At 44.3% G+C, this 23010-nt stretch overlaps 1 protein-coding gene and 1 long non-coding RNA gene across 3 annotated transcripts in view; one reads left to right on the top strand and one right to left on the bottom strand.

Moving 5' to 3' along the window:
• LOC142070564 (uncharacterized) overlaps positions 1–14368 on the bottom strand; it is a 46453-nt gene extending 32085 nt beyond the window's left edge. The window contains exons 1-2 of the long non-coding RNA XR_012666427.1: positions 14320–14368; positions 4072–4225 (exon numbers count right to left, since the gene is read on the bottom strand). This is a non-coding gene — a long non-coding RNA (uncharacterized LOC142070564). The remainder of the gene's footprint in view (positions 1–4071; positions 4226–14319) is intronic.
• The window catches only part of PLXNC1 (plexin C1), a 96505-nt gene continuing 86903 nt past the window's right edge, over positions 13409–23010 (top strand). Inside the window, exon 1 of one of the 2 annotated variants that reach the window (XM_048835577.2) lies at positions 13409–14618. In XM_048835577.2, the coding sequence (XP_048691534.2) occupies positions 13626–14618 (993 nt within the window). In that variant the 5' untranslated portion in view covers positions 13409–13625. The remainder of the gene's footprint in view (positions 14619–23010) is intronic. The other variant, XM_075124285.1, reaches the window with a different exon arrangement.

Here is a 23010-nt window from a genome sequence, read left to right as displayed (position 1 = left end):
AACTTTCACTTAAAGTTAACATATGTGTCTGCTAACACAAAGGATATCTGGAATCTGACTTAACTGCCAACTGTTGTGTCAATTTCTGAAACTGGCTGTGGCTGGTCTAACAATGACAATCGAATGCTGGAATTGTCAAAAAATTGATATTTGTAAGCATCACGAGATGGTGGAACAGTGAAATCATTCTGGGAGACCATAGAAAAGAGTTTTCTTAACAGGGATTTTGCTTCTTCCATACCCTGGCCTATTCTTATTCTAGAGGCACTTATTATGCAACTCCATTCTGCAGCTGCTGGTAACAATTCCATAGTAAAAAGTTGAGTTAAGTTCTGAATTTTAAAGCAGAAGTTCATCATTTGTTATAGATGAACATTGCAGTATATCATTTACTCCTGTGGGACTTCTGTACCACTGTGTGTGCACAGAATTCAGGTCACCCACAGATTTCTTTGCTTCTCTGAAGAAAAATAGGGAAGCAAAGAAATCAGCAGGGGATACTCACCCCTTCCCCAGCAGCCTGGGCATGTCTGTTCGAGTGCCTGGAGCAGCCAGCGGAGACATGCATCAGTGTGGGGCAGTGGAGTGTTGGGCATGTGTGCATGGGGAGATGTCAATCATCTCTGGGGGGGCAAGGTTGCGTGGGTGTTCATGTGAGTGAGCAAGACTCTGTCCCTCATGCTGACTCGCTATTGTGGCGCACCTGTCATAGAGGGGTAGGGCTTCGGGTTGTTTAGAGGTAGGCATGAGGCAGGCTCTGTCCCCTCATGCAGAGCAGAAAATATAGCAGCCTGCCTGCCTAGTTGTTCCTATTGTTGTTAGGAAATTGTTCCCATTCTTAGTGAATTCCCCCAGCATAAAACAGTGTAAAAGTTTTAAGGCTCCTTTACATTGCCCAAGTGGTATAAAGGAGCCTTATTGTAAATGACAGTAAGAGAATCCTCAGCTAGGAAGAGCTATGTGCTTTCTCACTTTTTTCCTGTGCCACAGTGGGGTTAGATTACAGCTTAGGATCTATTTTACTTACCCATTTAAAAAAATAAAGACTTTGAGGGCAAATAAAACTTTTATCAAGCAGTCAATAAAATGTCATGACAGTCAGAACCAAGCATTTCCCCCAGCCAGGATTATAACTGGAATGCAAAGTATTCGTTACCAAGTATTTGTAACTTAACTTCCATGTATTTAGGAAATGCTGAAAAGTTAGTGACTTTTTTCTGTATTGTAGCTTAAATAAATTACCAAAATAACTGAAAGTAATGTGATTATATTGTGCTATTTTAACAAATAAAATATGCAGAACTTTGCAGCATTTTAAATTTTTTGGCGCAGAATTCTCCCAGGAGTAATCATACCCCAACTCATAGCTCTTACTTTTTTAATACCGAATGAACATTCGGAGAAGTTACAAGTCAATCTGTTAGCCTGAGTTAAAATAATGTATAATGAGCTCTTAAGAAATTCAGAACTTATTTTTAGATCTTTCTTTGACTTTGATTTCCTTTAATAACGGCATTACATAGCCTCTTCAAACTTTCCATGTAGTTAAAACTTACTGATATCTTGTGCAGAAGGTACATTTGAAAAATTAGTTTGTTAAGTTATGTTATTAAATATCAGAGGGGTAGCCGTGTTAGTCCGGATCTGTAAAAGCGGCAAAGAGTCCTGTGGCACCTTATAGACTAACAGACGTATTGGAGCATAAGCTTTTGTGGTTGAATACACAAAATATTCACCCACAAAAGCTTATGCTCCAATACGTCTGTTAGTCTATAAGGTGCCACAGGACTCTTTTCTGCTTTTATGTTATTAAAGATTGTATTGAATTATTATGAGTGCACAGACAAAGCCAGATTAACAGCTCAGGTCACTCTTAAGAGGAGCCAATGTGCTATCAGAAGTAACTCAACCAATCATCATCCTTCCTTTACAGCTAATTTGCATGCAACAATTCTATTGGTTGTAATGAACCGGCACTGTGAAGGGAACTATATGCCTTTGTCAACAGTTCTTACTGGCGGATCACTTGGCCACCACTCTATACGAACATCAATAGGAAGCAGGGTGACCAGACAGCAAATGTGAAAAATCAGTTCGGGAGTGGGGGGTTAATAGGAGCCTATATAAGAAAAAGACCCAAAAATCGGGACTGTCCCTATAAAATCGGGACATCTGGTCACCCTAATAGGAAGATATGGATACCACCCATTCCCTGCACATCCCCACTTATCACCTGCCTGGTTCATAGCCCTAGTCTCCCCACCACAGGCCTCCTGTGCACATAACTTTGTTCCATACATTCTTTGACCTCCCCTAATTAGACATTGTTACTGAATCCCCTTGACCCCCACATCCCCATTCCTGCTCACCCATCCTGACAACCCCCACTGAACCCTCTTTTCCCCCTTCCCTCTGTAATCCCCAGTCATCCATCTCATACTCCTCATATATTCCTGTTTATATCCGATCATCCCCCCCTTCCACACCCACAAAGCCATGATCTCCCCCATCATCTAGCTCATTCTACCGAGTCTGCCTCTGAGCTCTCACAGATAATCAAAATTGGAAAATGAAGCAATGGGTGATATTGAGTGTTGTGCCGCTTGGAAGTGCAACACAGACAGGCACCGCCCAAGGTGTTGGAGGAACCAAGGTATCTTAAAGACACCTTAGCACCCTCCTGATCCTGAGCTGTTCTGAGCACTGGTGTAGCCAGCTTTGGCAGTCTCTATGCAGCACCACTGCCTAGGATCTCTGCAGTACTGTCTGCTCTGTGTGTGTGTGTGTGTATCCTGGAAAAACAATCTAGTAAATCAATTGCAAATTAAGTGCAGGATTCACCTGTATGCTTAAGTAAAGGTTGAAAGTACATATCAATTTAAGGATAAAAGACATTACAAAAATGTTGCAACTTTTCTAAAAATAATTGCAAACCCAAGAAATTGAGAGATAAATTTAAAAGAAATCCAAACATGTTTAAGGTATGGAAAATGTGTATGTAAAGCACTGAAATACCCTTAACTCTGCCCTTTAGTGACACCATACAGTTACAATTAGAGCAGATCTAGGTTAGATTAAACTGTTGACAGATCTAGGTTAGATTAAACTGATTTTTAAGGGTAAGTTAGGGTTTTTCATTATTTTTCCTTATGACATGTTATAAAATCAATATTGGAAATATTCTGGTACTGTTCTTGTAATAATATTTTGGACTTATATGGTGCCTTGCATCTGAGGTTTTCAAAATTCTTTACAATCGCTATGTTGGGTATGAAATGTTATATTGTTCATGGATTATTAGGTTACATGTATGTATTAGACCCAATAATCAGTTTTTAAGGATATTGCAGCAATCCAAGATGGAATCTAAACTGTCATCTTGTGACTCCATCTTGTGACCCCCCTCTATGCACAGTCATCTTAGCCTGCGTGTAACTGGATTGAACTGTTTTTTCCCACCACTGGGCTATCCCCAAGGTTCTACCACCTCAGACTGTTTCCCGCCTTTCCCAGGATCATACCATGTTTTCCCGCCACAAACTGTATAAAAGGACTGTAATCACAAACTGGTGGTGTAATCATAGGCGCCGACTCCATGGGGGCTCCGTGGCTGGAGCACCCCCGGGGAAAAATTCGTGGGTGCTCTGCACCCACCGGCAGCTCCCCACCCTACCCCCCCACCCCAGCTCGCCTCCACCTCCGCTCCACCTCCTCCCCTGAGCATGCCATTGTGTCCTGCTTCTCCGCCCTCCCTCCCAGCACTTGCGCTGCAAAACAGCTGTTTCGCGCGGCAAGCCTGGGAGGGTGGGGGGAGGAGGGGGAACGTGGCATGCTTGGGGAAGAGGCAGGGATTTGGGGAGAGATCCAATAGGGGCAGGGAGGGGGTGGAGTCGGGGCAGGGCCGGGGGGGCACAAGCATCCACCAGCACCAACAAAAGTTGGCACCTGTGCGTGCAGTCCACCTTAGTGATTGTGCGTGTGCGGCTCGGGTCTTCATGGCACCAGTGCACCATCGAAGAATACCATTCACTCCTGAGGTGAGAAGAAAGAAGACGACGCATTCCAACTTACCTGCTCCTGTTTCTGGGAATGTCAACAACCAGAGGGTTTTCGGTCCGTTTCTTCCATCCCAACTGTCATCGAGGGACTCTCCAGTGCTCCTCCTCTACAGGTTCTAATTACCCATGGAGTGGAGGTCCTGGACTTCACCGCCACCCCGGAAGTGCTGGGAATATAGTGAGACATAATAATTAGGGGTTTCTTAGTTGGGGTTACAGTTTCAATTGCCAGGGTGGGTTCTGTATTTTTGGGCCTGAGCTTTATGCTCATAGGAAGAGCTGCTGTGTCACTGGGTTTGTGCTGTTTATATAAAAAGAAAAGGAGTACTTGTGGCACCTTAGAGACTAACAAATTTATTTGAGCATAAGCTTTCATGAGCTACAGCTCACTTCATGCTGTAGCTCATGAAAGCTTATGCTCAAATAAATTTGTTAGTCTCTAAGGTGCCACAAGTACTCCTTTTCTTTTTGCGAATACAGACTAACACGGCTGCTACTCTGAAACCTGTTGTTTATATAGTTATTGCTCATTACATTTATCCTTTCCCTTATCTGAAATTTATGCCTTAATACACTTACCTGTTGTTTAACCCTTATTTCTGGTCAGTCTTTATTATTTGTGCACCACATAGGGAAGAGGGAAGGAGAACTTCACCAGTCCACCAGTGACAGATACGACAGAGGGCGGGTCTGCTCTTCTGAGAAAAAGGGGTTTGTTTATATTCTGTTACCTACACCCATTACACAATTATCTTGGCTCCCCTTTGAGATAACAGCTACAGCATCCCTGCAAGGCAAGGGAATATTGCCAGTCTCCATTTACAAATGAGGTAGTATGACAAGGTATTCTATCCACCACTGGGTGGCACCCCCTTCTGGCAATTAGTTCCTCCCTGTACAATGCCCCCTTTCTAGCCTTCCACTGTTGCAGTTTTCCTCCTGCTCACAGAGTCAAAGTACGGCTGTTTTGAGACTCAGCCCTCCGGCCACGTTACACTTTGATTTCCCCTTTTTTGCAGGGGAGGGAAGAGGGGGTCTTTCAAAGTCTCTCTGCACAAGCAGCATCAGGCAGCCCTCATGCCTGCTACCTTGACTATGTCACTCCTGCAGTGATACAGGCAGTCCTCCCATTCACTGTCCCAGCAATACCATTCTGTAGTGGATGGTACAGGGGAACCCAGGCCCACACTCTACTCTGGGGTCCAGTCTAGGTCCCCACAGTGAAATTAAAATTCTGGGTCTTCACCAATCTTACTGCTCTCTTCTCTGGACTACTTCTCTGGACTACTACTTTAAGCTTCTCCTTCACCCAGGGGTGCTGGAACAATTTATATAGTGGGGGTGCTGAGAGCCATTGCACCAAATTGTAAACCTTGTATATGATGGTAACTACTTCAAGCCAGGGGGTGCTGCCACACACCCAGGACTCCTAGTTCCAACACCTATGCCCTCACCAGTCTTCTTAGTCAGCACCCTCTCTCTTAGGCCTACTGTGTAAACCCTTCCTCACAGGTTCCTATTCCTCCTTCCTTCTCCCTTATCTCAGGGGGAGAGACTGCAGACTTCCTGTTGCCAGCCTCCTGGCTTTATAAAATTCCTGCTTGTTCCCTTGTAGGTGATCTCCCTTCTAACTCGTGCCCCACACACAGCCTAAATCTCCCCTATTTGCAGCTTAATTGACTGATTGGGCCCACTTGGCCTAATTCAACTTCTTGGCTGATGGGGCGAGTACACTCCTTCATGGGTGGATGGAGACACATAGAATCATAGAATATCAGGGTTGGAAGGGACCTCAGGAGGTCATCTAGTCCAACCCCCTGCTCAAAGCAGGACCAATCCCCAATTAAATCATCCCAGCCAGGGCTTTGTCAAGCCTGACCTTAAAACCTTAAGAAGTTGGTGACAAAGAGGGAACAGACCCTGAGTTTCCTGTCTCACGTACTTGTTTTTGCTACAAACCATTCTTCCGAGGTGTCACAGTTTGTGACAGAATATGAACCCATTGTAGATATGTGGAACAGCAATCTGTTACTTTTTATATGCAATTCTGAGTTGCTTCTCTTTCTCCTGGCCACTGTAACAAAAAAGCTTTCAATAACAAGTCACTTTTGGCACAAAAAAAATTATGTGATTGAAAACATCATGCTTTGGGTGCATGTTCATGATTTCTTTGGTCAGTCATCTAAAATAGTTTGTATTATTTAGAATAGAGGCAAACTGAAAATCCATTATTATTATTTTTGTTTAAACAATGCACAAAAGGGTTGTTAGCTATCAGGATTCTGCTGTACAAAAATATTTGATTTTGTCATAGGATTCCCTTCACTTCAGGGTACTGGATTTTTTCAAGTTGTTGTATCATTTGCGGTGTAACAGTTCAGCTTCTTGTGGCACTCACTTGAATTTCCTCTTGTAGGCCACAGAGCAGCCTAGTCTTGTGTCTGAAATCTCCTCATCGTAGGAAGGCAAGACAACCCAGAAAAGGATGCAGAAGGCCCAATAATTCTTAGATCAACCACCAAAAAAACAACAACAACCAAACAAAACACCAGAGTAGAATTAAAATCCAACATTGCAGAATCCATGTGAATATTCAAAGTATTCAGGTGCACTGACTCTGTAAAGAAGGAGTCTTTCAGTACAGCCTCTTGGTTTTCCTGTTGCAGTAAATCCATGTGTAGATGTAGTAGAAAATTGGCTTGTTGAAATATATTAGGTGGAAAGCAGTTATTGCCCTGTTTTCAGGTATGGCACTGCAAATAAAATGCATAGTGACCCTAACCCTACCTGTTACCACTGTACCACAGCACAGGCTGTTTAGCCAGCAATGGGGCAGAATAAATTATCATCCCATGTTAAAGTAAGTGTCCATAAATCCCAAAAAGTTGTTTCAGTGTAGGAAGAGTACCAAGTTTAAGCTAAATTCAAAATAATTTTATTTTTTCTTAATGTTATCTAACTACAGTGGCTTCCCTTTTGCCAGATCTCTACATAGAGTCCCAAATTTGTCATGCAAATGAGAGAGAAGGACAGAGAGAAGATGGCAGTTGAGTCAGCGGAGAGAGAGAATAGGGAGTAATATGTGAACAGAGGCTGTGTTCTGTCTCAGGGTAAAGAAATTATGTAAAAAGGGGTCAAACCTTGTTTTAACTCATCCACATAGGGCCAAGTCCTGATGTCCTGATGCAGTTCTTATTTAGGCAAAACTCACATTGGGTCAGATTCTGCTCTCATGTAATCCCATTGAAGTAACTGAAACTGCTCAAGGTGGTAATTACAGGTGAAGTTGGTTCATTGACTTCACTGAGAATTTTCCTCTGAGTAAAGAGCTCAGGATTTGGCCCTTCGTGCTTTATAAATGCACAAAACCGCATGTTAAATTTGTTTATTAAACAAAACAACCTTACATGTTTTGGATACATAAACTTATCTTATCAAAACATGTTTCACATTTACAACTAAATGATTTATTAAAGGAACAGAGAGATTAACTGTAATCAGTGAATTAAACTAATTATTTCAGGTCAGCCTGGGAAAATGTTCAAATATGTCTAAGTAAAAGTAGTGGGAGTTAGAGTTTGTATTCACCTAAATCTCTTGAAAATGAAACAACAGTCTTCTAAGTTACCTGGACTGTCCTTCAAACTTTTAAAACTAGTAGTTCTCATCCCTTCCTTCCTTGTTTTTATTCATAGACTGGAAGAGAAAGATAAATTTTCCTGCTTTTTCAACTCCCAATAGATTCCTCAATTATGAATTTTTTAGTCTAAATGAAGAAAATATTCTTTCTGTGCGTGCTGAAGGGGCTACTGCTGTCCAAAACTGGTTTAGCACTTAAACAAACTCTGGCTGCAGCTGCTTAGCTAGTGATTACCACCTGTCCAATTGTGTGACTTTCTCTAAAATATCATCAGCAAACAGGTCCTGCTTGAATGGTTCATCTCCAGCCCTGATATTATGATTGGCCTGACTGATGGGTGATTATTGGATGCCCATGTCATAGCAGCAGCATCTTCTTCAGTAGTTAGGCATCTACCTTGGTACTTTGGGTTGAGAATATTGGCAAGAAAATGAGATTGATTGAGTGCTTGATCCACCTGTTTCTTTACTGCCTGAACATTAACTTTGCTGTAGGATATTTGTTTCTTCAATGTCATAAGAAGAGCCATATCGGGTCAGACCAAAGGTCCATCTAGTATAGTATCCTGTCTCCTGACCAGGGATAGAACAAGGGGTTGGGGTGCCCCAGAGGGAATGAACAGAACAGGTAATCATCAAGTGAGCCATCCCCTGTTCCCAGGGCCGGATTAACTCTCCTGTAGGCCCGAGGCTATTAGATTTTGTGGGGCCTCTGGGGGTTTGGAGTGGGGGAGTGGGCTCAGGGCTGGGGCAGGGAGGGGGTGCAACTCCAGCTGGGGTGCAGTGGGCTCTGGGTAGGAGTTTGGGTGCAGAAGGGGGCTCCGGGCTGGGGTAGAGGGTTCGGGTGCAGGCTCTGGCAGGGAGGCGCTTACCTCGGGCAGCTCCTGGTGAGTGGCGCAGCAGGGCTAAGGCAGGATCCCTGCCTGCCCTGGCTCTGCGTTGCTCTGCTCTCCGAGGTGGCTTGCTCCATAGGCGCTGCCCCCGCAGCTCCCATTGGCTGTGGTACTCAGCCAATGTGAGTTGTGGAACCGGTGCTGGGGCGGGAGCAGCGTGCAGAGAGTCCCTGAACCCCCCTCGTCTAGGGACTACAGGGGCACATCGGCGAGCCGGTACTTGTAGCTGCAGCCCCAGGGGGGTGGGGGCACCGAGGCTCGGGGATCAGTGTCTGGCCTGCGGCGTGGAGACTTGCCACGGGCCGGATGAAAAGAAGCAGTTGGTCACATCCAGCCTGTGGGGTCCCTTAGCCCAAGGCCCTTGGCTGCAGCCCAGTAAAGCCCCTGCGTTAAATTCGGCCCTGCCTGTTGTCCATTCCTAGCTTCTGGAAAAGAGAGGCTAGAGACACCATCCCTGCCTATCCTGCTTAATAACCATTGATGGACCTATCCCGCATGAACTTATCTAGTTCTTTTTTGAACCCTGTTATAGTCTTGGCCTTCACAATATCCTCTGACAAAGAATTCCACAGGTTGCCTTTGCACTGTGTGAATAAATGTCTCTTGAAGTTCTTTCCAAATTTCAACAGCATCAGCAATACAGCAGCAATCTTCTGCAGTTTGTCCAAGGCTATGGAAGTAGGTTTCAGTATATTCAGCACACCTTCTACATTTCTCTTTAGACCAATGTTGTCTAATTTGGCTGTGATCGTTCCATCTATTTTGTTACAATTTTCTTCACAAATTGTCATCAGAATATGCTAGTTCTTAATAATTTGCTCTAAACACTCAACCAATGAATTCCATTGTACATCTTGGGGGAGAATTAGTTTAGATTCTCTTCCTGCTCTCCTGTATATGCTGTGCCCTGAAAGCCAGAAACCTTGGGCTTTAGTGACTTTATAAGGAGAGCAACTTCCAAAGATGTGGAGTTTTTGCTGAATATAGCCTGTTGCCAGGGCCCTAAACATTGAAACTAGGGTCTGTCAGAAGTCTCCAATTGACCATGTGTCTCAGGAAGTCACAAAAGCCAATACCTAAACCATATAGAACTTTATATTTTAACATCTTGTATTGCACTAAGAAACAAATTGGAAGTCAATGTAGCAGATTGGGCACAAGTGTAATGTGTTCAGCTTGCGTTGTCCTGCCAAGTAAGTGGACTCCTGTGCTTGGACAATCTATTTCAGTGTGATCGGTTTGAACGTTATTTCATTTACATGTTGACCAAGAACCCAGTCCTGTACAGGAAAGCACATCTTCAGAAAGTGTGTCACACCAGAAGTAGCCTGCTTTGCTTACCATCTCTGGTATATATATATATATAAAAAGCTCCAGTGTAGCAATTCTGTTCCATGTGCTCCTCTGCATTGTGCAAGGCCCTGTACACACCCTTTAAGTCACTGCCTGTGGAGTAGTATAAAAGGCTGGTGGTTCTGGATGTGGGAACAGGATATGTCATGGACTCTGACTGCTGCAACTGGAAAAGTGCCAGTGATAAATGTTTCTTCAGATCCAGGGCAAAATAAATTGCCTTAAGCAATAACTGCTGCAGGGTGCAGTCTACATTTTGGGGAAGGGCATGTACTTCTGCAATGTATGTATTCAAACTGCTAACATCTGCATTATACCTTCTATTTGCAAATTTGGGGCTGGATTCTTATTTACATTCAGGCCACTTTACACTGCTCCAGCAACATTAAACTCTGCCCCATTAGGGCAGGAGAAGTTGATATAATTATTCAAAAAAAGAAACAATATTTTATCTTTACTTAGGACTCAGCAAAAGCAGAGTATCTGCCATTTGCTGAGCATGCACTATACAGTTCTGCTTTTGTTGAGTCCTTACTGGAAATGGTCTAGTAGGATTCAGAGAGCATCCAGGCTAAAGGCCCAGTCCTGCGAGGTGCTGACTGTCCGTGACTGTAGTGGGAGTTCAACGTGCTCAGCACCTTGCCGAAGGAGGCACTAAATTAGACAACGCCCACCCAAAGATGGACAAACCCAAACGCCTCACAACATCCTTCACCATTGTTACTGACAGACTAAATAAAAATCACGGCAACCTTTTGCAGCAACTGTTTAACTACATGCAGCAACGTGACGCAACAGCTTAAGAAAGGCAGCGAAAAAACACACTATTCAATGTAATTCCACATCAACAAGGGGAATTTAGATAAGGTTCACCCAGGAGTCTGGAATTAATTTACCCGACTGTTATGAAAATACTGATCTATCATGACTACGGGTGGGAAGGATCTCAGTTTTATGCTTCCTTGAAATTAGCAAAGTATGTGGATTTTGCCGCTCCCAGGAGGACGGACAAGCTTGTATAAAATTGTCCCCGTTTTCATTTCATGATATTGTGTGACAGGCCATCCTGTACTGAGATAAATGTCAGCAAGAATCCCAAATTAGCCTGGCTTTACTTAGAAGGAAGAAGTCACTATCTAGGTCTCAGAAGCCAACCAGGGCAGCATTTCTCAAATGCGGCCACCATGGCCTCATGCAGTCCGGGGCTTTTCTTGCAGGCACAGCCTCCTGTGCAGCGATTGGAGCGCAGGGGCAAAGCAGCAGCCCCTCCCCTCGGGCCTCCAGCAGAGCTTGGGCCCTGCCTCCTTCTGAAGACACAAACACTGGAGAAGCAGGCAAGCCAGTAAATTTCCCACCTTCCCAGGGGTGGTGGGGTTGGGCTTCAGGGATGGTGGGTGGCAGACTCCAGTTGCAGAGCTTCGGGCTCTGGCCATGGGCCCCATCCTGTGGTTCCAGTCTCATCACCCTGCCCCTCTCCCCCATTGCCCATCCCCAGCTGCTGCCTTCTCCAACCCCAGGCTTCATCTGTGCAGTGGCAGGCATGCTCTGTCCCCTGATTGCTGGGCCCCAGGCTCACCACCCCTTCCCCATTGCCCTTGGCCCCCACCGCCTTCACCAGTCGCTGGGCCTCAGGCCCCAGCCAAAGGGCTTTGGGTTAGGCCCTGGCTGTGCAGTGGTGGGTGCTGGCCTCCACTGCACCCTCTGGCCCTTCACTCACCCATCCCATTGCCCCTGGGCCCCACTGCCTCCCTCAGCCCCCATCCAGCCCCTCCCCTAGCCCCCTTATTCATTCCCTCCATGGCTCCTGGCCTCTGCTGCTTCCCTATTCACTTTCCCATCCAGGGCTTAACTTGTCCCCAGGTTTGCCGTGGCTGAGTAAGTCTGCTGTGAAAAGTTATATTTGTATGTTAATATCACTTTTCACAGCAGACTTAGCAACTAGCTGGGAGGCTGTGAAAAGTGATATTAATACACAAGTATCACTTTTCACAGCAGCAGACTTACTAGCTAGCAAGTCTAAAAAGAACAACCAACCAAAATAGCAAAAGAAACAACAAAAAGGGACAAGAACATGCAAAACACATTATTTGTTTCTATTCTGTGTAGGTCCAGTAAAGAACAGAGACAACTATACATTATTTTTATTATTGAGTCTGCACAAATAAAATCCAGATATAAATAAATTACACTGGAAATGTATAGTGTATATTGATTTATTTTTCCTAAAGTTAATTAAATATTTTAGGAAAAATTGCCAAAGCCGCTGCCAGCAAGAGTTGGTGGCTGCACTCTGAGGCCACTAAAAATGTGTTGTGAGAACCCCAATGGGTCTCTATAATAAAGATGAGATGGTCAGAGAAAGTCACACTCTCTGCTGGCTGTGGCGACAGTCCCATCTATGCTGGAAAATCAGCTGTGTGTGGGGCCCCTTGTTCCAATGTTATTCCTCACCCCCCAAGAGGTTTAAAACCTGGGTCAGCCTGGCAGTCCAAATTAGGGTGACCAGATGTCCCGATATTGTCAAGACCATCCTGATATTAGTGGCTTTCTCTTATATATGCAACTATACCCAGGGCCATCCCTAGCTATTCTGAGGCCCTACGCAGCCCCCCTGCGACGTGTGTGTGCGTGTGGGAGCCCAGGCCTCCGCGTGGGGGCGGCGGGGCTGGCTTGGGGGGCAGAAGGGAACCGCCCCACAGCACTCACTGGCGGCATGGCAGGGGCCACGTCGCTGCACTTCCCGCCACCTGTGAGTGCAAGCCCAGCCTTGCTGCAGTCCTCAGGGGAGTGGAGGTGGGGCTGGGGTGGAGCAGGGGATGGGGCTGGGGCAGAGCAGGGGCAGGGGCCATGGGGAAGAGGCAGGGCAGGGGCTGGAGCAGCACACAGCTGTGCAGGGCACCAGGAACTGTGGTGCCCCAAATTTCCTGGTGCCCTACACAGCTGCGTACTTTGCGTATGGGTAGGGACGGCCCTGACTATAGCCCCGTCCCCCTCCACCTCCCCGCGCAAAACTCCCGATTTTCCACACTTACTATCCGGTCACCCTAGTCCAAGTGGGCCCCAGCCATGCTCTCAAGGCCAGGGCCGGCTCTTAGGTTTTTTGCCACCCCAAGCAAACAATTTGCCGCCCCCAGCTCTGAGAGCACAACTGCACAAGCAAAAAATAAAATAAAATAAAAAAAGGATGGCTGGAATGCCGCCCCTGGAATTGTGCCACCCCACGCACATGCTTGCTTTGCTGGTACCTAGAGCCGGTCCTACTCATGGCACGCCCAAGAAGCCTGCCAAAGGCTGCCTGGTGCACAGGGGTGCTTTGCTCCCATCTAGGCTGAGAGGCTGTGGGATGTTTCACTCACAGCAGGAGCCCAGCCTTGGTTTTGCAGTGCACCCAGGAGCAAAGCTGGGCAGGGGCCTGCGGCCCCCGCCCGCTGCATCCTGGAGGGCGCAGGGCGTGGGGTGACTGGGGAAGGAAGCTTGTGCAAGAGCAAGTCTGAGGCCCAAACCCCCACCCAGGAGCCCAGCCCAGCCTCCCGGAGAGGAACTTCCCACCACCGCAGCCAGACGGAGGAAGCCGGGGCTGAACGACACAGCGCCTCTCCCGCCCCGCAGCACAGCATGGGGCAGCCGCCGGCGCCAGGCAACTAGAGCAGCCGCGGAGCCGATCGAGGAGCGGGCCGCGCCCATGGCGCCCTGCAGGAGGAAGGACCCCCGGCGCCCCGGCCCCGCCGCGCCCCCGCTGCCCTGGGCGCTGCTGATCGCCCTGGCCGGGGCCGGGGCCGTCGTGTGCCAGCCGCGCTTCGCCCTGCCCGTGCGCATCGACAGCATCGCGGCGAGCGGGGACAGCCTCCTGCTGGCGGGCGGCAGCTGCCTGTACAAGCTGCACCCGGCCCTGGGCCGGCCGCCCTCCGGGCAGCTGCAGCTGGCGCCCGCGGGGGCGCAGGACTGCGCGCAGCCGGCGGGCACCCACAGCAAGCTGCTGCTGCCGGACCCGGAGCGCGGCCGCCTGCTCACCGGCTGGACCCTGCACGGCGGCAGCTGCCAGGTGCGGCTGCTGGGTAACCTGACGGCGCTGTCCAACCAGAGCGAGGTGGTGAGCTGCCTGCCGCAGGGCTCCACCACCGGGGTGCTCTTCGCGCCGCAGCCCAACCAAGGCCGCTTGCTGGCGCTGGCCGCCACCTACTCGCTGCCCGACACCAACCTGACGTGCGCCCCCTCGGCCTCCGACGCCGACACGGTGCTCACCGTGCGCAGCCTGCCGGACCTGGGCCTGATCCGGGGGGAGTTTGGGACGCTGAAGCGCGCCGGCGCGAACCCGCTGCACTTCGTGGACGCCTTCCTGTGGGGCGCGCACCTCTTCTTCCCCTACTACCCCTTACCCCCGGCGGCGCATCCCAGCGTGGCCGTGCTGAAGTCCCAGAAGGACCCCCCCGTCCTCAGCCTCTTCGGCGAGCTGCGCCTGGACTGCGGCGCCCGCAGCACCCTCCTCTCCTCCAGCCTCCTGGGGCAGGCGGGCTGGTGGGCCGGGGTCTTCAGCGCCGGGCCGGGCGAGCGGCGCTGGGACTCCACCGCGCTCTGCATCTTCGCCATGCAGGACATGGAGTGGCTGGCCGGGCAGAGGAAGGAGCCAGCCGCCAGTTGCGGCTCGTTACTGAAAATCAATGAAAATCGCCACTGTGTGAGTCTCCCCTTCACTTCGGTGAAGCTTGTTGCCCTCGGAGAAATAGATCAGCTGGCCCCCGTCAAAATCCGCCCCCCCCCCCCCCCGAGAGCCCTTGAGTTTCAGGGGAATTCTGATCCGGAGCCAGCACCCAGGGACCTGGCTCCCCACGAGGCTTAGAGAGAGCTTTATATTTTAAAAACCTTGTGTGAACTCGCTGATCCTTGAGGTAGATACTATCATTCCCCTCTGCAGATGTGGGAAGGCAGACATGTTCATGGTTACCTCTCAAATGAGGGGTAGAGCCAGGATTGCAATTTAGCAGACCTTGCTTCAAATCCCCCACACTCAGCCTCCTACCTCCTGTTGCCATCTAGACATGCTTTCTCCCCTCCACCCCGTAGTGCACCATGCACATCTCTGGGGCTGTATAAATAATAATAATGAATACTAAATATTAGGGCTTTCAATCACAGTTAACCCACACACTTAACTCAACAAAATTAATTGATTAATCATACTTATAACAATAGAATACTAATTGAAATGTATTCAATATTTTGGATATTTTTCTACATTTTCAATATTGATTTCAATTACAACACAGAATACAAAGTGTACAGTGCTCACTTTGTATTATTATTTTTGATTACAAATATATGCACTGTAAAATGACAAAAGAAATAGTATTTTCCAGTTCATCTCGTACAAGTACTGAAGTGCAATCGCTTTATCTTGAAAGTGTAACTTACAAATGCAGATTTTTTTGTTTTTGGTTACATGACTGCACTCAAAAACAAAATAGTGTAAAACTTTCGAGCCTACAAGTCCACTCAGTCCTACTTCTTGTTCTGCCAATCGCTAAGACAAAAAAGTTTGTTTACATTGAGGGGAGATACTGCTGCCTGCTTCTTATTTACAATGTCACCTGAAAGTGAGAACAGGCAAAACAAACAACAACAAAAAAGACAAGAACATGATCTGTAAAGAGAGCCCTGGTCTCTGGCAGATCCTCCAACACCCAAGCATTCTGCAGTTTAACCCACTGCCCCTTCTAGATTGGGACAGCCTTGTCCAGTAATGGATGGAGTATTTTGGAAACTTCATGAGAAGAGGTTGCTTCCCTAACCACAGTTAGGGAAGCACTCTTGAGATCTTTCCAAATAAAAGCTTGCAATATAAATGTAAAATATATTAAAACTAGCTAGTCACAACAAATAAGATTAAATATCTGTCCCTTTCCACATGGAATCATAAGATTAGGTGTGTGAAATCCTGGCTATATTGAAATCAGTGGCAAAACTCCCATTGATTTCTATGGAGCCAGGATTTGACCCTCTGTTTTTAGGTGTCAGTAACTCACTTTGATTGCTGTGGTTACTGATGGTAAATTGAATGAAAGGAGGTAATAAAAAGTCTCTCCTTCCCAAACAATGGTTATTTAGAAATTGGATTTTGGATGCTGGTTCTTTCATTGTCAGTTCTTACATGATTTCTTTACTGGCAGTCTAAGGTGTTTTATCAGACTGTCATCCATGGCAAAAGTGAATAATAAACTTCCAATAGCGATCCACATAAAAAACCCAAAATAAATATTTTGCACAGCTCATATATCAGAAATTCTAGAGAATTGTTTTTTTGTAACTTTTAAGGAAATGGGTCTAAGGAGTGCAAATACAGTCTATTTATATGGCTGTCATCACCATGGTATCTAAGTATCTAAATATGAAAGACCAACATTCATTATTTTAAGAATAGTTCTGTCTTAGACTACAAGCATAGTCCCATTATTACAGCAATAACTCCAATCTTTCAAAAGGCTTATCTTTACTGGAAAATTAGGTTGTGTTAGAATATGACCATGAGGAGTTGGGTTAATTAACATGATGCTAAACACAGCTTTGCTGTCAGTATAGACAGGGATCGCTATGTTTAACATGTCACTAACTGGACCTCTAGAGTTAATCATGACCAGCTGACACAATGTTAAACTTCATTGGTTCCTGCCTACATTGGCAGTAGAGTCATGTTTAACATTGTGTTAGATAATGACTTCTGAGTGTTGTGTTATACCATGAGCTAATTGTCTAATGAAGCCAACCCAAAGGAGGCATGATATTCCCTTCATTATAATTAGGGCTGTCAAGCGATAAAAAAAAAATGATTAATTGTGTGATTAAAAACATTAATTGTGATTAATCGCACTGTTAAACAATAATAGAATACCATTTATTTATATATTTGTGGATGTTTTCTATGTTTTCAAATATATTGATTTAAATTACAACACAGAATACAGTGTACAGTGCTCACTTTATATTTATTTTTGATTACAAGTATTTGCACTGTAAAAAAACAACAAAAATAGTATTTTTCAATTCACCTAACACAAGTACTGTAGTGCAATCTCTTTATCATGAAAGCTGAACTTACAAATGTAGAATTATGTAGAAAAAATCTGCATTCAAAAATAAAACAATGTAAAATTTTAGAGCCTGCAAGTCCATTCAGTCCTACTTCTTGTTAAGCCAATCACTCAGACAAACAAGTTTGTTTACATTTGCAGGAGATAATACTGCCTGGTCCTTGTTTACAATGTCACCTGACAGTGAGAACAGGCATTCTTATGGCACTGTTGTAGCCAGAATCGCAAGATATTTACGTGCCAGATGTGCTAAAGATTCATATGTCCTTTCATGCTTCAACTACCATTTCAGGGGACATGTGTCCATGCTGATGATGGGTTCTGCTCAATAAGAATCCAAAGCAGTACTGATCGACACATGTTCATCTTCATTATCTGAGTCAGATGCCACCAGCACAAGGTTAATTTTCTTTTTTGGTGGTTTGGGTTCTGTAGTTTCTGCATTGGAGTGTTGCTCTTTTAAGACATCTGAAAGCATGCTCTACACCTAATCCCTCTCAGATTTTGGAAGGCACTTCAGATTCTTAAACCTTGGGTTGAGTGCTGTAGCTAGCTTTAGAAATCTTACGTTGGTACCTTCTTTGTGTTTTGTGAAATCTGCAGTGAAAGTATTCTTAAAATGAACAACGTGTGCTGGGTCATTATCCAAGGCTGCTATATAAAATGACATATATGGCAGAATGTGGGTAAAACAGAGCAGGGGACATACAATTCTCTCCCAAGGAGTTCAGTCACAAATTTAATTAAAGCATTATTTTTTTAACGAGCGTCATCAGCATGTCCTCTGGAAACATGGCCTCTGGAATGATGGCTGAAGCATGAAGGGCCATACGAATGTTTAGCATATCTGGCAAGTAAATACCTTGCAATGCTGACTACAAAAGTGCCATGCAAATGCCTGTTCTTACCTTCTGGTGACATTGTTAATAAGAAGAGGGCAACATTATCTCCTGTAAATGTAAACAAACTTGTTTGTCTTAGCGATTGACTGAACAAAAAGTAGGACTGAGTGGACTTGTAGGCTCTGAAGTTTTACATTGTTTTGTTTTTGAGTGCAGTTACATAACAAAAAAAAATCTACATTTGTAAATTGCACTTTCATGACAAAGAAATTGCACTACAGTACTTGTATGAGGTGAATTGAAAAATACTATTTCTTTGGTTTATCATTTTTACAGTGCAAATATTTGTAATAAAAAATAATATAAAGTGAGCACTGTACACTTTGGACTTTATGTTGTAATTGAAATCAATATATTTAAAATGTAGGAAAATATCCAAAAATATTTAATAAAATTCAATTGGTATTCTATTGTTTAACAGTGCAGTTAAAACTGCAATTAATCGCGATTAATTTTTTAAATTGTGATTAATTTTTTTTTACTTAATCGTGTGAATTAACTGCGATTAATCAACAGCCCTAATGATAATTCATTGTTCATTATACATATTTGCAGGAAAGACACAGAAACAAATGCAATTCCATTTTAAAAAGTCATTTTACAAGCACAAAAGGATAGGATAGGTAAACACAACACGTGTGCTCACTTCATGCATGCATGCTTCATCTTCCAGATATTTCTACTTGCATTCTTCTGTCCTCTTCCCTCAAAAAAGTGCAAGGTGGTTCACTTGCATAATGTGATGCCCTTTCGAATCAAAAGTGTGCATGGGTTCAAAATCTTCAGAAAAATAATGCACAACTTGTCATTCAATATGCAAAACTTAAAAAAAAAAAAAACCTGTAGAAATCGATAGGGCTTTTGGGCACAAAGGAGCACCATGTATCCCAGAACATCAACTGTTCATCATAAAAAATGTGTACCCATGCAGCAGGTAGCTGGCGATGTGTATGCTTTACATCCCAGCTCTTTTAAAGATAGGGTTGTTATCTGGCTACAGTCATGGCAACATGAATATGTCGTATTATTACCACTGCCTTGAATCGGAGCTCTGAGTAACTCTTGTGGCTGGTGGACTCCTCTGAACATAACCCTGCCTTTTGCCAGCAACCCTTAAAAAAATACCCTTTAAAAAAATATTGCAAATCCTGGTCCTCTTGACCATGTTCTAAATCAGTGATGTGTGGTATGGTCCAGGCTAGTGTACATAGACCCATCACGTTGGCTCTCTGCAAGGTTCAGGATGCTACATTTTGATCTTGGGAATGCAGCCCTCAGTAAGAGCATACGGTGACATGCCACAACTTTGTGACAGCACTGTTTTTTGACTGATTTGTGTGGGAATCTCCTATTTGTCCACATTCACACACTGCTGCTTGCACTTCATGAATGTTGCCTCTGCATTGTGGTTCTGAGTGACATGCAAAGGGTCTGTATTGCTAAGGGTATATGCATACTGGATCATCTGTATTCCTGTATTTCATGGGACAATGGTTTGGAGATTCCACTATAAACTTGATCCTGAAAGGTATTGAGCACTCTGGCCCTGATTTAGCAAAACACTTAAGCATGTGCTTAACTTTAAGCACACCAATAATCCTGTTGACTTGAAAGGAACTACTCAGGTTTAAAATTAAGCATAAATTTTAATACTTTACTGCATTGAAACTGGGTGGGTGGGTGCGATTTGACACAATATTGCTACTGTGGTCAAACAGAACTTATGCTTTTGTTTTAGCAATGGATTTAAGTGTAGCATTCCAAACAAGTATGTTTAAAATCTGTCTCCACCAACTTTATTTCAAAATATATAACTCCAGTGCTCACTAGGCCATGTGTTGCATTTTTGCTTATGAGACTGGACCAATTTTGCTATGATTTCATACAGTGGGGTTTGCACATGGCATTTTGTCCTAGGTTGCTACATTTTTAGCAATATACAATATATACACAATTTATAGCTATGCCAACAGGAGAGTGGGTTTGTGGGGGTGGGGTGGGGAGAAAACCTGGATTTGTGCTGGAAATGGCCCAACTTGATTATCATACACATTGTAAGGAGAGTGATCACTTTAGATAAGCTATTACCAGCAGGAGAGTGGGGTGGGGGGAGAGAAAACCTTTTGTAGTGGTAAACACCCATTTTTTCATGGTTTGTGTGTATAAAAAGATCTTCTGTACTTTCCACAGTATGCATCCGATGAAGTGAGCTGTAGCTCACGAAAGCTTATGCTCAAATAAATTGGTTAGTCTCTAAGGTGCCACAAGTACTCCTGTTCTTTTTGCGAATACAGACTAACACGGCTGTTACTCTGAAACCTAGCTATATGATGTGGCACTCCCAGCAACTCATGACCCAAAATTAGCATTGAGGTGAGCGAGGGGACAATACCATACCTCAAACAAAATTGTATAGTTTTGTAATTTTTTTGTTCTTCTTGCTTTTTTCTGATCCAAATTTCTCTTGCCTTAATTTTGGGTATATCAAATTATAAATACAGCTGAAATATATGTCGTAATGGACACTGCAATAGAAATTACGTGCAGATGAGCACATTTTTTGCTCAAATTAATGACTGCTTTTCCCAATGAGAAATCATCAAATTCAATCTGACTTTGTTTTCAGAAATTTGGCTGTGTACCAGTGACCATTTTTTGGATGCCTGCAATTCTGAAATGGAAGCTCCATGGCTAAAATACATGAGGAATACCTGTTCCAATGACCTTTGAAGTCAATGGGAGTCTTTCCTTTCAATGGGCTTTGGGCCTGCCCTGTGGGAACTACTGGAATATCACACCCTGCCGAGAGATTAGGATTTTGTGCATCATACATTAGCATACATGACTCTGTAAATAGAGAGAGTGGTTTAGAATGTTATCTCCTCACATTTAAGAACCTGTAACTGAGGTCAGCAGTTGCAAAACAAAAAGACTCAGGAGCGTTATAGGGAAAATTCTAAAATTCTGAGTTCGGCATGTGTCCACATGGTGAAGAGGAGCATTTGCTACATTAAGATGCTTCTGTTATGAAATATTAAGATCTAAATGGCTACTGAAAGAAAAGAGCTTTTTGCTGGTCTGCTCTCTGTTATGTCATATCACTAAAGAGTTGTAACAATATGATGTTGGTACTTTTGCCCATATGTTCATAAGAAATGAGTAGGTAGATTGTGTAGTGTGTGGTCCTTTATTCATCAAGCATGATTAAAAACCTTGGGCCAGATTCTTAGCTGGTGTAAATTGGCACAGCTCTGTTGAAGTCAAAGTATGGAAGTCAATAGAGCTGGACCCAATTACCCCAGCAGAGAATTTGGTCCATTAATTTACAGACACAAAGTATTTAAATTTTGTTATAACTGGCCCTCAAGGAGTCAAACTCTTTTAAGAAAAAATTTAAGGCTTTCAAAATACTGTTTAGTGTAATTAATTTTGCAGTAGTCTAGTCATTTAAAGTACATTGCTAGACCATTAGTGTTACGTTTGCTGTGACAAGAGTATAGGCTTCCATAGCCAGTATATGTCACTTGAGGTTGTCATAGGTAATTACTGATTAAATCTTTGTGTCCAACAGGAGTGAGTTCTAAAAATGTCTTTGTTCAGTATGGGGAATTAAGCCACAGGAATCTTGTAAATTCTCCAATAATCAGTTCCCAGCTAAGAGTTGCCTTGAGTCATCTGGCTTGACCAAGTATTTTTGCTTGAAACTTTTGAGAGACGGGTAGGGAGCCGTTGAAGAAGAGATTAGCTTCCTTGGAATCATGTGTAGATCAGAGGATGGTTAAGTTAGCAGGGGAGAACACAGTTCCAAAATCTATACTCAATAAAAAAACAAAGTTAGGCCATTGCACAAATATTTGCTACACATTTCTCATGTGCTCTGTGTCCTGATCAGATTGCTGCATTTCATGTTATTTTGAGGGAATCTGCATGGTAGCAATGCTTTAGAGAGATTTTAGAGTCTCAGCTATGAATATTCTGGATGAATTATCAGAATCAATTTAGCTTAGGCAAGAAACTCTATTCTGAGATTTATCTGTGACTGTCCTAGGTGGAAAGCGGTTGCTAACTAATTATTGCAAGGGAATGAATATACTAAAGGAGAGAGTCTACTTACTACCTGCTTGATATATTGCAAAAATAAAATAGGGCCTATTTTTCTACACATGGCAGGGCCAGAAAGGAATGAAGAGTTATGGGCCAGATCCTCAGTTGGTGTAAATAGGTGCAGTTCCAGTGAAGTTAGTAGAGCTGTGTCCATTTACACCAGCTAAGGATCTGGCTTTGTATCTTTACTTAGTGAGCAGCTGCAGTAAGTTCGGAGCTGTACAAACAGGAAAACACAGTCCTTTCCCCAAGGAGCTTGCACTCTAAAACATTTAAATAAAATCAAGACAGAACATAGAAGCATGAATTTAGCAGTCACAGCTGTGCTCAAGGTGGAAGAAATCTAGATGTAAATTATAGAACATGTATAAGTAATTTCATGCAAAGGGTCATAAACAGGATACATTACAAGATGTGGTGGTTGTAACACAGTCTAAATTAATCCAGGAGACATCTGGGTTTATTTGTGAAATTGAAGGAGATTGAGGAGTGTAGAATAAAGCAGAAGAGTGGGATTTGAGAACTGGAAAGAGCAACCATGTTGGACAGGATGGTCTTTTCTTGGTACATTTCTTGTGTTCTTATGGATCTTAGAAGTTGTGACCGGGGCCCCGGGGGGGGCCACACTGAGATTGCTCAATTAGGGCAAACTGCAAAGAATGGGGCAGACAATCCCCAAAACTGATGGTTATTCTAATACTTAGATTCACCGATCCAGCAACAGAAAAGCTTCTACAATACCTTACTGGTTACCCAGAAGCCAGAAATACAGTTCCCTTAAAGCAACCCAGCCTTGAGCTCCCCCCCAGACAGCCAAGTCAAATATGATGAGGATTACTGAAAACCTTGTTTGTCATATATAAAAAGTGCTATCAGGTCAATGAATATTTCAGATCTTACCCAAATACACACTTACAGCCAATTCTTATTAACTCAGCTAAAATTTATTAAAAAAGGAATGAGAGTGAGTACGGGTTAA

The sequence above is a fragment of the Caretta caretta genome, chromosome 1 (assembly GCF_965140235.1).
Source record: "Caretta caretta isolate rCarCar2 chromosome 1, rCarCar1.hap1, whole genome shotgun sequence".
NCBI classification, from domain to species: Eukaryota; Metazoa; Chordata; order Testudines; family Cheloniidae; genus Caretta; species Caretta caretta.
This window is presented reverse-complemented; position numbering and strand designations above follow the sequence as displayed.